Genomic DNA, 15,810 nt, shown 5'->3' with positions numbered 1-15,810 from the left:
CGTTTCGTCTGTTGTTACCTCAGCGCGGAGGTCACTGTATTACCTGGTCGACGCCAGCCCCCAAGAGTGGGCAGTGTAGAGTGAGCCCCGTACGGAAACCTCACCAGATCGAGATCATCTTGCGTAACTCCACAAGGATGCCTAACTAGGAGATGCAACTCTTGACGGCAGTTCAACTCGTAGAAAATATCGTAAACATCCGTTATCATAATGTTACCTGAGGCAACCTTCAAGTGCGAAATGCTCTGAATGAAGGATGCATAAGGAGGGTGACAGTGCAGACCAGGAGCTGAGATGACCATCCCCTGCGAGGCCTACCATCTCCCACTGGCACGAACAGACCTCACCTTGATCGCGTCAGCGCCCCAACAAAAGACTGCTCGCGCTCGGCATCGATAGCACTGCCGAGTAGATAGTCCCCCACGGCCCTGGCACCGAGGGATCCGAGGACCGAGCCACAGACGCCGTTGCCGCCATCGAGCAGTCTCTTGTGTCGAATAGGATCCCAGTCGAGTCGATCATCAGGTGATTTTTGGCGTCCGAGTACGAGTAACCCAAAAGAGGCCATCCACGATCTACGAGGTCTCTGGACTCCTGCACCTTGACGCTGCCTCCTGACTTGATAAGCATAAAGAACTAGATATTGTCAGGGTTCCTATGACTCGTAGCAGCCTTAGCACCGTTACAAAGGTGCTGCAGGGCGGGAATCAGTCGCGTATAGGTGGGTACAGAATTGGGAAGCCCCTTTGGGGCGGTAGCTTGGAAGCCAAGATGAAGAGCTCGGCCCTTTGGCGTTGTATCGTAAACACGCCGTCTAGTCGGAACGGGCCTCGAGGCATTGGCGGCTCAGTCAGATCCATCTGTGGCCAAAGCAACATGTCTGTGATATATCATCGAGATCCATTGCTTGTCAGTTGTGACATTTGGTGCCCGTCAAACTGGCTGTCTGGGTCCGGATTTACGGATAAGTGACGCTGGGATCTTCAAGCAGCGTCTCGTCGAAGGCAGTAAGTGCATGGATTAGCTTGGAATTGCAAGGTGGTGTTGGGATGTCAGCGAGGAGTGTCACCGTTGAGACCCAGTGAACAAAGCCCTGCTGATCGACAAATCGGCTCGTGCCCATTTCAAGGGCGTAGACCCAATCTGCCGCTTATGGGTTTGGTTATCAAATCACAAAACCTTTGCCGTTTGCTCAATGGCTCGGTGGTTGAGGAGCAATTTTCAATGCCAAGGGCTGAGGCATGATCGGCAAGTACTAGCACCTGGAAGCATTGTCGTGCCTACTGATAACCGCCAATTCTTCTACTTGAAGCGGTTGCTTCTTGTTGTTGCCTCTAGTAAATGATTATCACGAGGCGCACGAGTTTGGCGGGTGAGAAATGCGTCGTCTCGATATTGAAGCAAAATATCGATAGCGCCCTCCCTCAGCCAGTGACCTGCAAGCGGGCGGTCACACTCTGGGCCAGCCTGTCAGCGGCCTGACTCCGTGCCGCCGGCCCTCGGCAGGGAATACTGTGCAGTTGAGATTGCTTGACTCATGCGACTGAGCATGACAAGAGCAGCAGGGTTCAGAGAGAAGTCATGACAGAGCCAGGATCTTCACAGAAACGCCAGAGCTGCATCCACTGGCGTCAAATCCTGACCCAGAACAGTTGAGCAACGCGCAACTCGGAGAATATGCGGGGATGCTAATTTCCCTTCCGGCGGATCCTGTGGAGATCAGCGAAGCGCTCGAAACGAGGGCGGCGATCACCAGGCACAAATGTTTCTAAAATAGTGCGCCTTCTGGCTGTCCATGTCCGTGGGAGGCATGTTGGCGGAAGATGCCGTGGATGGAGGCTTACAAACCTTCCAAGACCGCGTTTCTGGAGTGCGAATGGGGATCGCGGGCGCGGGAATGCCAGGGGCAACAAGCAGTTGGACGCATGTCTTGAACTGAGACGCCAGACTGCCTGGGGAGACACGCTTTGAACATGGACGCACGCCACCGCCCCAGCTATGTGCTTGCGAGTGCATGCGGGCGTGACGGAAACCAGGCATTTGTATGGCTGGTCCGGCCGTTGTTGGTTTGCATAGTCTATCGTCCAGTGTTGAAGGAATGTGGGCTTGGGGTTTGTTGGTCTGAGGTAGATGGGACATGGGGAAAGCTTGTGCCCTCAGCCCTAGTCCACAAATGGGGAGCAGAGGGGAAGCCTGGAAAGGTGTCATAGGGTCGGCAGACGGACCTGGAGAGCTCTGAAAGGTTTAGAGGGTCGACAAATGTCTAAGACTGAGAAACGGAACAGAGCGGATCGATGATGTGAAACCCTCAACGGCGACGAGGCGTCGACGACCGAGACAGTCGAACCCCTGGATATCTCAACTCAGTTAGCCGCAATTACCAAAACAAGCAGCCATCAGGCGACTTTGGTAGACCCTAACAAAGAGGCGTCGCGTACTAGGCCAGATGGATGCTCGCCCGGATGCTGGGTTCGGGATGTCCTCATGTCAAGGAGGGAACAAAGAAAGCCCCTGGTCCACCATCCGAGAGACCCCGGAAAGCGGGCCAGCCCTATCGGCCCTGAGTTATTCGTCTGGTGCCTTTTGTTTCCTGTCAGGTCTGCCTGGCTACCGGGTTCAGGGACGACTGCCGGACAATCAATCAATCCTTTTTGTCGATGCAGCATGTGCCGTATCGTACACACCGTGGTCATGCGGATTCGGGACCGCAGCCGCGAAAGGCACGTTCCCCGAGGACTCTCTCGTCCCTTGTTCCTTGGAGGATGGGGATAAGGGTCGCAGAATAGAGAAGTCTGGCCGAGGGAAGCGCCTCGCACTGTGTCGATACAGTGGTCTATCGGTGTTTGAAAAAGGTAGGAGACCTGGTCGGCCAAGCTAATGCAAAGGAAGCTTGATAGAGGAGTCCCGTGACTTTAAGCATGATACCCATCTGCACCTTGGGAAGGTGCGTATCATCAGTCGGAAGTCATAGAGACCGAGTTATGAATTGTGCAAAAAAGCACTGATCTTTTGTGAGGCTGCTGTACTTCCTATTTGGGACTCTAGGTCGACAGGGAGGTCAACTAGTGCAGTTGTCTCTTACGACTAACTTTCTCCTGCCAACAATACTTGACTTCTATAGCAACTGCAGATGCCAATGCGAGCAATCACTTGCATCTCGTCCGGGCTGTTTTAGCCTCACGTTTCAAGGCGTCGTCACCCGACATGCAGCCGAGCCGACCGTCTTCGGCCGGCAGTCTCTCGCCTCCTTTCAAGTCCGTCCATCCATCGTCTCCATCATCCCCAGAGCTCGAGCTTCTGTCGTCTATCCTTGTCATGGATCCAGCAATCCCGGCGGCCCATCAGTGGCCCATGCGCCTGGCCATACCTACATCAGCCGAGCCAAGGTCTCATCGCCGAGGCTGCGACGACTCAGGCACAGCCTAAACACGGTGCACTAGACCCTTGGCATACCGTGTCGAGACCGGGACAGGTCCTCCTCGGAACTAGCAGCTGGACGGACATAGGTTCCAAGTTTCCCTCCACCAGGGGCCCCCCAGGCACCCAAAACGGTCTGCCAGGCCTGTAACGCCCCTGCAAGCCCGCCCAAGCCCCAGCCTCCTGGATGGAGCCCAGGCCAGGCCAGGATGGGCAAGACGAGACATCTTCGACAGTGGACGCCTCGTGGCTTGCTCGTTGCATCACGACGGGGACGGTTTCCCACGTCCCGCTTCCCGTTCTCTCGCTTCAAACACGAACCAACTCTCTGCTTCATCTGCTGCTCACCAAGACCTACATCTATTACTTCTCGTCGTTTCCCCCTCTGCCGGAGAGTTGGTTCATCCTGGAAACCGCTGAGATCCATCCATCCATCGTTGACCGTTGAGAGCGGGGCCTCACCTAGCTGCATCGCATCGCATATCCTTCGCCTCGCCTAGCATCCTTCAAGACGTGACAAGAAGGAAAAAGCAATTCTTGTTCCTCTCGGGCACTCGCTCTCGGCATTCGCTCGCACACCACACGGCACAGCACGACACAGAGAGGCACACGACGACTGCCATTGACGGATCAGCAAACTCAACTCTCACAACCTTGGCCTGTCTCATCACTGTCATCACCTCCGCCCCCTTGTCCTCCCCTCCTCTCCCACTCTAGGTTCCACCACGAACTCGCTGTCGTCTGTCTAGCCCCCAGTCCGTGTAAGGCGAAGCAAACATATCCATCGTCGTCGCTCCTCTTGTGTTAAAGTGCCTGGACATCTCTGCTTCCCCTTCCTCTTGTCTACTCTCGTTATTAGGGCCACTCTCCTACTTATATACTGAAACAACTCCTTGATACCATCGCAACAAACTCCCATCTGGGCTTCTGAAGCCACTTGCGAGTCAGCGTTTGTGTCAAGTTGTTATCCTTCGTCTCTGACAGCCGAAGCTCCCGCTCATTTTCTAGACTGACTCGACTTCTACCTCAGCCTCTTTGGCGCTGACGACGACGACGATCAGTCGGCTCGTGCTGCAACTGTCGGCCGCCATCGCAGTATCAATCAATCTCGCTACTTGAACCAACTCACGGCTGGCCGTCTTTCCTGTGAGGGACCTCGCTCTCTTTGACCCCGTATGCAACCTCGCGTCTTCGTACGCCAATCCCCGTGGTTCTCGTCTACTCTGTCCTCCCAGGAGGCCGTGGGACAGCCAGTCCTTTCACAGTAACCGACTTCGATCCCGCCCCTCCTCTATCGCCATCTTTGCATCTTTCAGCACCTCTGCCAACTCTGTCGTGATCTCTTTTTGGGCCGCGCCTCGGTCCTCATCACCATCTCTCGCCATGGTTTATTGCGGCAAGCCCTCGAGGGGCTGCCAGATGTGCAGGGCCCGTAGAATCAAGGTATGTTTGGTCCTTGCCGCTCCTCAGCAGACAATGTTTGCTTGACCCAACCCTCGCCATCCTCCTGGAGGCTCCTCTGATGCACCGACTCACCCCCCCACAGTGCGATGAGACGAAACCGACCTGCAACCAATGCGCCAAATCGAGGAGACAATGCCCGGGCTACAAAGATGAGTTCGATCTCGTCTTCCGCAATGAGACCCAAGCCACCGAGAGGCGGGCTCGAAAGGCCAACAAGAAGGCCATGGCTCAAAAGCAGGGCAAGGCCACCAGTTCTCGGGATGCCCCCAAAACCTCGACCACCACCAAGCCGAATCCTGACCAGTCCATCATAACCACACTTCAGCTCCCCGTGGACCAGCAGGCTACGTGTCACTTCTTGTCCAACTTTGTTCTTCTCCCTTCCCACGACAGCACCCGAGGATGGATGGAGTTTGTTGTTCCGCTACTCAAGGCTGAGAAGCCCGCTCCTCATTTCAAGCTGGCATTTGACGCCTGCGCCGTCGCCTCTCTCGGAAACCGCGTAGGACCTGGGAGCAATTTCGAGAGCGAAGCTCTCGGTCATTACACCAAAGCCCTCGCCGCCACATTCACCGCCCTGAAAGACCCCGAGGCACGCAAGGAGGATTCCACCCTGGCCGCCGTTCTCTTGCTGGGGCTGTTTGAGAATATTACCGCGAAGCAGTTGGGCATGCTGGCATGGGGCTCTCACATCGAAGGAGCCATTCAGCTGGTCAAGGCCAGAGACAAGAAGCAGTCCCGAACCAAGACAGGGTTGGCACTTTTTGTAGCCACAAGGACGCAAATGGTAACTTGGATGCTTATCGCCCCCTCTTTGAAAGGTTGCTAACCAGCCCCTAGATTATCCACACATTGAGCACAGGCAAGGCTCCTATCATGGGCGTCGAGTGGTGGATCACAGACGGCATCAAGAACCGATACGGAGCCGAGTGCCAGCGACTCAACATTCGGACAGCAGAGCTCAGGGCCGAGGTCAACCGCTTGATGACAACCCTGTCTCGGAGCCCCGAGAACGTGGAGCTACTACTAGACATGATCCGGCGCTGCCAGACTCTGGATCAGCACCATGTCAACTGGATCAACGAGCTTCCTGAGTACTTCAGATTCAAGGCTGTTGCTTGGGAGGATCATGTCCCTAACGGCAACTATGCCCTGGCAGAGGTGTTCCCGGGGCGAGTGGACGCGTACCAAGACCTGTGGGTCGTCAGCGTTTGGAATCTTATGCGATGCTCCCGGATTATCCTGGCATCGCTGATCGTGCGCTGTGCCGCGTGGGTATGCTCGCCCGTGGATTATCGAACGACGCCCGAGTACGCGACAGCGGCCAGGGCATGTGTCGACATGATCACGGACATCATCGCTTCGGTCCCCTACCAGCTCGGTTGGTTCTCCAAGCGCAAGGAGCTCCTCGAGCGGGCCAACCTATCTGCGTTTGGCTGCGGAGAGGAGGATGCCCTCAAGGGGTTGCCCGGATACTTCCTTACATGGCCCCTGACATGCGTCCAGGGTCAGGACTACACGACCGACGCTCAGAGGGCATGGGTCAAGGGTCGGCTACAGTTCATTGGCAATCAGCTCGGAGTGAGATATGCCAACATTCTCAATCAGGTAAGAGACCCTCGTCGATCCTTTTTAACCTCAGAACTTTGTTTTTTCCTTTCCATATTTCTTCTTTCCGCCCTATCTTCGGCGTATTTTCTTTTTTGTCTTTACTTTTTTGTCTGAACTTCAGGGCTGACAAGTTCGGCAACTCCCTAGCTCAACCTGCGTGTCCCATCCATGCTCATCCGCCGGGATGGTCTAATGGCTAACCCCTACCCAATGGCGCACAACTTTGAGAAGCTGCTATCGGCGAGGTCGGCCCCGCCCTCGGCTGGGTATTCGATGAACCCCATCCAGCAGCGCGAGGCGATGCACAAGGAGCAGGTGGAGCGGGAGAAGACAGAACTGCTTACAAAGGCCATGGGGAGCTTGGATAAGCTTGACGAGACGGTGGCCGACGGGTTCCTGCACTTGAAGAGTGGTGCAGCACTGAGGGGTGGTTCATCCGCACCGCGTCAACAGTAATCTGAGTTCTGCTGGCTGATCCTGGTCTTTGACAACAGTATTGTCTAGTCCAGATCATGTTGGACCTCCCAGTTGCTGTTGCTGATTATTCACAATCGTGACAGACATGTATAGTCATTGGCATCTAGTTTCAAGAGACGACTTTGAAGGAAGCTTTGGGCTGGAGCGAGCAAGGACTTGGCGGGGAAAGTAAGGGAGTTTTCGCACGGCATTCTGGCCGTGTTGCGTTTGGGTATTGGTGTTCAAAAATGATCCCCCTTCTTCATACCGATTCGTCTTGCACGTTGATGTTGTAATACCCCATGACCGTTAGAGGCATGACGTAGGTAGCTCGAGACACTCGGCTGGGGTGTATAATTCGGGCACATGAATCGTCAAAACGGTCGTCAAATGTACTGTTGTCGATTCTCGGCCGGCCATGATTGTACATGTGAAAAAAAGCATATCGAACAAAAAACCGCGGGACGAAGCCCAGCACCCGATGTGTTAAAAAGCATTTGTAGTTATTCCCAAACGACTCCACCGTCCGTCGTATTAGTCCCGTGCTCGGATATCTGACAGATTAGATTGCCGGAACTGTCCCTTGACATCCATTGAATCCCCGTCGTTACTGTGTTGGAGCGAGATGCCGTGATTTTCGTCTGGAATATTCGCATCGTCGGCGGAAATGGTATAAGTGGTATAAAACGATGGACCCTCACTTTTGCTTCTTACTGTTCATGGTGTCAGCCAAAAACTCAAAAAAGTAGACCACCCTCCGCATGCGGACAGGTCTCGGTCCCAGCAGCCCGGTTCGGCGCACCTCTGATCGTCCTTGGTGGTGCCCAGATTCCAGGCCTTGACGACCCAGCTCTGGGTGGCGTCGACGTAGTTCTCCGTCTTGATCTGCTTGACCCCGACCTTGACGCCGTCCTTTGTGAAGACGACGTTCTTCTTGCCCATGCGTTCCGACGCAGCGTCCTGCATCTTGGCGACGCTGATGTAGACCTGGTAGCCGACCCAACCGCCGACGCCCAGGAGGGCGAAGACAATAAGGAGGGGGAGGACCTGGCTGCGAAAGGGGGTCAGCGCGATCGCGACTGGGAAGAGAGTAGGACAGGGTGGCGTACCTGAGGGTTGAGGGTTGCTTGGCCATGTTTGCGAATTCTTTGGGTGGAGAGTGTAGCTTTCTTTTTTTTTTTCGCGCTTCGTGATCGTCGCAAAGTCCAAGCTTCGTCAAAGAGAGAAATCGAAACCGTGTGATTAAAAGTCGTCGAGAGGGAGGAGGAGAAGAGTAGTCGTCGCAGCGATCAACGCGGTGAAGAGACGAGGTTTATTGTTTGCAAGAAGAAAAGAGGCCGCCGAAAGGGGTTGCGCAGAAGATGGGGGGAGGAAAGAAAAAAGAGGGCTTGAGGGGAGGGGAGCTGAAGGGGAAGGGAAGGGATGGAGAAGCATGTGGTAGTTGTACTGCCCTGTCCTGCGCGTACCTTCCCTTGGCCGTTCGTGATGAAAAAAGGGTCCGGTTCTGGCCAAGTCCTGCCGAGGACAAGGGGCGGCTCCAGCTCCTCCCCTCCATCAGCTCGGGGGGGCTACCCACCTGTAACCTTAGTGGGCGATGCGCTAGAACGTAGGGGGTTAATGGCCCTGTTGATGTTACGATCCGTCGAATGGAACCTTGGAATTTGAGATGATTGACAGAATACTCGAGGACTGGGAGGAACCATGATGGGGTTGAAAAGATGTGAATAGGTGATAGAATTGAGCCCGTTCAAAGACGAGACATGATTCTTAATCACAATGTGAAGCTTCATGTTCAGTGGCTTCATGTCACCATCGATGCTCATTAAACCACTTGCAGATTCAATGCGAAACCGCGGTGGAAGGTGTTTCCTTCAGCCCTCCTGGATGGATTTGCCGGCTAAGCCACTCGGCCCGCAGCGACGGGTGCCGTGCGATCCATCCATGGGAGGGGGGCTGTGCCTCGCCTAGAAGATGGGATGAGATGGTAATTTGTCTGGACGGATCCGGAAATGGATGTCTTGTCTTGTTCCCCTCTTTCTTGCTTGTCGTCCAACCTCGTGGCACCCTAGGGGAGAAGCATCACGGGGAAGCCTTTAGAGACACGGCCTCGACTTTGTTTTGGTGGCTGTTGACTCTTTCAGCCAAAGTCTCACCATGGCCGAGATCTCGAACACTCGCCGTTCGCTTTGGTTGGTGCGTAGTACAGGTGGCTGTGCTGTGCTGCGCTTGTGCAGCTTGCATGTTATGCAGCTGTCGGTCATGGGCCTCGAGCGTTTAGCTCATATCTGTCATGGTCAACATGGTCACTTTTCAATTGAACACATGACATATTGAACTCGGGTAGAAAGGAGACAAGGTTCGTTTCCAAACTCAACACAGCTCAGCTTGAGCTGAGGCAGTGCTGAGTATAGGCTCTATCGTCTAGATATCAACCTCGAATAGGGTGGGTAGAGTCTAGCACCACGGCATGTCTCGACGCAGGGTTCCTCGCTACAGTCCAATATAGTATTGTGAATGCCCTCATATCGGTGTCTCCACGAAATCTCGACTCGGGACTGTTTCACCTGCTTCGCTTTTTGTTGAGAGCCTTCCTCGATATAGTGTCGTCCGCATGAGACGCGTGATCACTCTTCTGCAGCAGGACGAAAGGCTATATTCATTTACCGAACCAGAGTGCGCATTTATTTGAGGCTCTTCCCCTTCCCGACTAATGTGCTGTCTCTACTGTATTGCTCTAATCCTCAGACTGAGCCGCCATACCTCTACCAATCCACTCGTACATCTACATCTCCAATCTGCCCAGGTATGAAGAGTCTATCCAATCCATGGTTCGATCGATCATTTATTCTTTGAAAGCTGGCCATTATCACAGAACTCTTGACGAAATCTACGCTCCGACCAGGAACAAGACATCGGATGGGCATCCATACCGCACTACTCGGCAGGCTGCGAACGCTTAAGAGTAGGCACTCTAAAGTTGAAAAGAGGCAGTGGAGTCTTTTCGATCTCTCAGACGATGTGCTCCTTAGGATCTACAATTTCCTCGGACCGGTGGATAGCGTACCCCTTGCACTTTCGTCCCGCCGTCTATATACGGCTGTGTCAAAGCCAGGGGACAAATTCATGGTGTACGGAGACGATCGACTCGAAATCCTGCAGCGCTTTGAACGAGAAGGCGTCTACCCCATGAGTATCCTCTGCGCCCTAAGGCCTTGTCACCCTGTCATAGCTCTGTTGAGGTTGATTGATGTTCTCTCAAAATAGTATCTCAATTTTACATCTCAAATCCAGGCTGTCAAGGAACGCGAAGCCCATATTCTTCCATCTGGATAGCATGGATCTCAAAGCCAGCCACAGATGTCACGCACTGCCCGAGACCCAAGCTCCCTGTGAATGTAGGCAGCTTCGGCCACAGCACGTTCCATCAAAAGATCTCCCATGAGATAAAAGAGTCTCGTCCGTTCCTGACATACAGAAGGACACAACATTTATAGCTAGCTCTTCCAATGACTAAGACATATCCAGAATTTAGGTACGACAAGTAGAATGGATACCTAGGTATGGAGATCGGGTCTTTATATAAGAGAGGCTTCTCTTAGATGAACCTGAAGCTACTTCAACACAATCAAACCACCATCTCAAACCACCATGTCTACCCCTGGCCTGGCCGATTCCCGCCTCCACCGTCGCAACCATACCGGCTCAATACCGCGTGGGAGTCGAATAATTGCGAGATGAAAACTGATAATTGATGCAAATGGTGGTCTGGGTGCCTGAGTCTGGGATGGGAAAGGGCCATATTATGCAGATGGCCCATCGACTTTGAGTCGTATTCGAAGTGAAAGAATACAACCCGGCGAGAGCACTTGAGTTAAAGATGATCGCTCATCAGATGGCGGAGCATTAGCATGCGTAATGCCGTGCGTCTGCTACACGCTAGGCTGGGAAAGCCCCACTTATTCTCTCTCGCTCTCCTCTTCTATCTTTTCCTGGTTCGAGTCCAGTCCTACGACTCTCTTGTCATGCTCTCATGTCAGTTCCCGACACCTACTCTAGGACCCGTTGAAGGATATCTTCCTCGACACCTTCTTCATTTTACAGTCTCCATAAGTTTCCTACGCTCTCATAAGCGAAGAGAGAATAGTAGTGATATATCACAGTCGTTTAAACACCCTCCGAACTGTTGGAATGTTAATGAGACCAAGGTCCGGGATTCGGGTTGCCATCTGAAAGTAATCAAGGTAAGATACCCTCATTACCTCGCCCAAATAAGCTGGGTTGTTGTGTAGGTACCAAACCAGGTGCATGATAAAACCCGTCCATGGCCAGTTTTCCCCAGCTCGCTGGCGATGTAGGAGTGAGCTGGGACCGGGTGTGTATGTAGTGTTCACACATACATGCCTTGATGTTGATGTACATGATGAAGCCAAGATCAAAACCAGAACACGCCTGGAGACTCTGGTATTCCTTTCTGCACGCCATCTAATCGTAAAAACTACGCCAACAAGGACAGGCCCCATTGTCATCCTGATCCAGAGACTGGAGGCAATAGGCACGTGGAGGGCTCTGGCATTTGATCAGCTAAATGAATTGCCACTGCAGACAAAATATACTGAGGATTCGGGATAATGAATCATTCCCGTCACCAGTTAGCGATGTTCAACATTATCGGGTCATGTTTGCTTCGCGAATGCATCAAATGTTGACTCGAGGGACAATGCACCCCACACGGGTGGCAGATGATTACTACAAATTAGATAAGTAAACGGTAAGGAGCTGAAGAATTAAACTCAAATTTTCATAAAATAGAGTCATAAGTTTTGCAAAGTCGGGGTTAAGCTTAGATTATGTTTTGATAAATGATTGAAGGTGCAAGTACAATGTAGACAGAAGTTGGTGTTTTTCCTGTGTCCTCGAACTCGTCGAAGTCCCGCTTGGGTTCACTGTTTTGTGGCTGGTACCTCTCAAAGCTGCGACCCAGCCACACCACCGCTCAATCGCCTCTCCAAGCTTCAATCCAACAGCTCCATGATTGTGACGGACGTGTCTAAATCTCATATGTTGCTGCCTGCAATAATGACTCAAAAGCTCTAGACACTAAAATATCCTTGAAAATGAGTCACTTCGTCAGATGGAATCTGTCCTTTCGATCTTGCTGTCCTTTTGGCCTCGTCTTCTGTGGCATCTGATAGCGTGGCTCAGGCACCAACCGCAAACCGCCCCTCCTCTTGGCAGGTTCCTTGGCGTTCTGTGGCGGTGTCCAATCCGCACCTGGAAGAGGCCAGACTATCCCAGCTCTGAGCTCATCAACCGTCTTCATCTCCATCCTTCCCAGTCCAACACCACACCCTCGACTGGGACATCTGGCTCTGGAGTCCCTATCGCCTTGATCTCTCATCCTCGTATTCATATCTGCTGGAGACCTAGTGCACAGCAGCTCCTTCCCAACCGACCTCCCACCCACCGATTGACCGATCCCTTCATACCTCGGGTGCGCCGCAGCTCCCTTCGCCGCTCAATCATGTCGATGCCTCCTCCTGGCGATGGCTTCGGCGGCTACGCAGGCCAGCAGTATGGCCAATACGCCGCCGAAGAACAGCAGCCTCAACAAGGCTATGAAGACCAAGCCGCCGCCCAGCAGCCGCAGCAGCACGAAGCCGCCCACCACAAGAAGAAGAAGCGAGGATATGCGGCCCAGGCATTCGAGGTTGGCACTGGCGCCAACGCCGTCGCCGGTAGCCAAACCCAGAGCGCTCCCCAACAATACGGCGCTCCTGCTGCTCAGGCCGCTCCTGGTTATGGAGGTTACCAAGCCGAGCCTCAAGCTGCCGCTCCCCAGGGCTACCCAAGCTATGGAGCACAGCAACCCGCCGCTCAGGCTCCTCAGTACGGTTATCAAGCTCCCGATCAAGGCTATCCAGCACCCGGCGCTGGTCAGCCTGCGCCTGGTATCGGTGGTATCACCCAGGGTATGGGCAACATGAGCGTTGGAGGACAGCCTCAACAACAACAGTCCGCCCAGCAGGCTCGCCCTGCTGTTCTCAACCAGCTCTACCCTACCGATCTCCTCAGCCAGCCCTTCAATGTCTCGGAGCTCGACCTTCCTCCGCCCCCGATCGTTCTCCCCCCTAACGTAAGTGGGCAAACTATTGCGGCGGGATAATGAACCTAGCGGCTAACCTGCGTGCACTAGACGAGCGTGACCCCATCTCCCGACGCCAACTGCTCCCCGCGATACTTCCGATCTACGCTCAACGCTGTTCCCACCACCCACTCTCTCCTCAAGAAGTCCAAGCTGCCCCTCGCTCTTGTTATCCAGCCTTATGGATCTCTTCACGACGACGAGGACCCCGTACCCATTGTTCAGGATCAGGTCATCTCGCGCTGCCGACGATGCAGAACATATATCAATCCTTATGTCACCTTTTTGGACCAGGGTCACCGCTGGAGGTGTAACATGTGTAACCTCACCAACGACGTCCCCCAGGCTTTCGATTGGGATGCTGCTGCCCAGCAGGCTGTTGACCGATGGCAGCGACCCGAGCTGAACCACGCTGTCGTCGAGTTCGTTGCGCCTCAGGAGTACATGGTTCGCCCACCCCAGCCTCTCATCTACCTGTTCTGCTTCGATGTCAGCTACGCTGCCGTTTCGACCGGCCTCCTGGCCACCGCGGCCCGAACCATCTTGGACAGCCTAAACAGGATACCAAATGCCGATCGCCGCACGCGCCTGGGTTTCTTGGCTGTCGATTCTAGCCTCCACTACTTCTCGGTTCCCAAGGACTCTGACGAGAATGCCGAGCCCAGCATGCTGGTCGTCAGCGACCTCGATGAGCCCTTCCTCCCTATCCCCACCGACCTCCTGGTTCCCCTGACAGAGAGTCGCCAGAGTGTTGAGAGGTTCCTGCAGAAGTTGCCCGATATGTTCCAGAACAACCAGAGCAACGGCTCGTGTATGGGATCCGCCCTCCGCGCTGCTCACAAGCTCATCTCAACCCTTGGTGGTAAGATTGTCGTCCTGAGCGCGTCTCTTCCCAACATGGGCGTCGGCAAGCTTGAGATGCGAGAGGATAAGAAGTTGCTTGGTACATCCAAGGAGGGCGGTCTCCTGCAGACTGCTAACAGCTTCTACAAGAGCTTCGCTGTGGAGTGTTCAAAGAGCCAGGTGTCCATCGACATGTTCCTCTTCTCCTCCCAATACCAGGATGTTGCTTCTCTGAGCAACCTTCCCCGATACACTGGTGGCCAGACCTGGTTCTACCCTGGCTGGCATGGCTCACGACCTGAGGATGCTCTCAAGTTTGCCTCAGAGTTCAGTGACTACCTGTCATCCGAGATTGGTCTGGAGGCTGTTCTCCGAGTCCGTGCCACCAGCGGTCTGCGGATGAACACCTTCTACGGCAACTTTTTCAACCGAAGCTCTGATCTCTGCGCTTTCCCTGCCTTCCCTCGCGACCAGTGCTACGTGGTTGAGGTGGCGATTGACGAGAACCTCACCAAGAACGTCATCTGTCTCCAAGCTGCCGTCCTGCACACAACATGCAATGGCGAGCGCCGCATTCGTGTCATGACTCTGGCTCTCCCTACAACAACAAACCTCTCGGATATGTATGCCTCTGCTGATCAGTGTGCCATCACCACCTACTTCAGCCATAAGGCGGTTGAGCGAGCACTCTCGAGCGGTCTTGATGCTGCCCGAGATGCTCTGCAGAGCAAGATCACAGAGCTTCTGCAGACGTTCAAGAAGGAGCTCGCAGGAGGCAGCATGGGCGGCGGTCTGCAGTTCCCTGCCAACCTGCGTGGCCTTCCCCTTCTGTTCCTTGGTCTGATCAAGAACGTGGGTCTTCGCAAGTCATCCCAGATCCCCTCCGACATCAGGTCGGCGGCCCTCTGCCTCCTGTCAACACTTCCTGTGCCTCTTCTGATGCGAAGCATTTACCCTCGACTGTACTCTCTACACGACATGCCAGAGAATGCAGGAACACCCGACGAGCAGACTGGCCAGATTGTGCTCCCTCCTGCGCAGAACCTGTCATCAGAACGACTTGTCCCTTACGGTTTGTACCTGATCGACGATGGGCAGACCCAGTTCCTGTGGGTCGGCCGAGACGCGGTGCCACAGCTGGTTCAGGATGTGTTTGGAGTGGAAGATCGAAGCCAGCTCCAGGTCGGCAAGGGTCGCGTGCCAGAACTGGATAGCGATTTCAACGAGCGCGTGCGGGCTGTGATCCAGAAGAGCCGGGATCACAAGTCACTGGGTGTCGGCAGCATCACGCTGCCCCACCTCTACATTGTGCGGGAGGATGGAGAACCCAGTCTGAAGATATGGGCCCAGACGCTGCTTGTGGAGGACCGAGCCGACCAGGGAGTGAGCGCAGCGCAGTGGCTGGGCATGTTGAGAGAAAAGGTGAGTTGGTGACAAGGACTATAAGATGGGCAGACTGAAAGCTAACCACAATGCGTGCAGGTTGTTCAGTAAATCAACCGGGTCAAAGTCATACCCCTGTAGACGGACAGATGGGTTGGAGCAGTCCTTGTAATACCGAGATGAGGAGGGATTCATGTTGGGAAGTTGGGAGTCGGGGTCTTGGGGATGGCTGGCTGCTTGAGCAACAGAGAGAAGGGGGAACGAATCATGGATGTCTATTAGAGAATGGATTCTTTTGTGCGCAACGTATGCGATGACTGTGAATTACTGCACTGGAGGTGAAGTTGAAGCTAGTTGCAGAGTCATGCCATGAAACTGGTGCATGATGATGGAGCATGGTAGTTGGTTCAAATATGGAAATACGACGTGGGACAGCAACAATCAAGCTCACCCAGTCAATGCACGTGTCCCAGACTACCTTGGACAGGCCAAGA

The 15,810-nt window shown here is 54.0% G+C and overlaps 3 protein-coding genes across 3 annotated transcripts; 2 read left to right on the top strand and 1 right to left on the bottom strand.

The window, feature by feature from the left end:
• Window positions 1–4,800: 4,800 nt before the first annotated feature.
• NCS57_00551700 (Zn(2)-C6 fungal-type domain-containing protein) lies at window positions 4,801–6,948 on the top strand (the record flags this gene model as incomplete). Its single annotated transcript, XM_053055436.1, has 4 exons — window positions 4,801–4,860; window positions 4,964–5,668; window positions 5,722–6,489; window positions 6,640–6,948. 4 exons carry the CDS (start codon window positions 4,801–4,803, stop codon window positions 6,946–6,948), a joined length of 1,842 nt encoding a protein of 613 aa, XP_052914391.1.
• A 697-nt stretch (window positions 6,949–7,645) lies between these two features.
• Window positions 7,646–8,083, bottom strand: NCS57_00551600 (uncharacterized protein; the record flags this gene model as incomplete). Its single annotated transcript, XM_053055435.1, has 3 exons — window positions 7,646–7,661; window positions 7,751–7,999; window positions 8,058–8,083. 3 exons carry the CDS (start codon window positions 8,081–8,083, stop codon window positions 7,646–7,648), a joined length of 291 nt encoding a protein of 96 aa, XP_052914390.1.
• A 4,386-nt stretch (window positions 8,084–12,469) lies between these two features.
• Window positions 12,470–15,427, top strand: NCS57_00551500 (Protein transport protein SEC24; the record flags this gene model as incomplete). Its single annotated transcript, XM_053055434.1, has 3 exons — window positions 12,470–13,081; window positions 13,142–15,355; window positions 15,416–15,427. 3 exons carry the CDS (start codon window positions 12,470–12,472, stop codon window positions 15,425–15,427), a joined length of 2,838 nt encoding a protein of 945 aa, XP_052914389.1.
• Window positions 15,428–15,810: the final 383 nt, after the last annotated feature.

This window comes from Fusarium keratoplasticum, chromosome 4, assembly GCF_025433545.1.
Source record: "Fusarium keratoplasticum isolate Fu6.1 chromosome 4, whole genome shotgun sequence".
Classification (NCBI taxonomy): Eukaryota; Fungi; Ascomycota; class Sordariomycetes; order Hypocreales; family Nectriaceae; genus Fusarium; species Fusarium keratoplasticum.
Note: the sequence above shows the minus strand (reverse complement) of the source record. Positions and strands in the feature narration are given on the sequence as shown.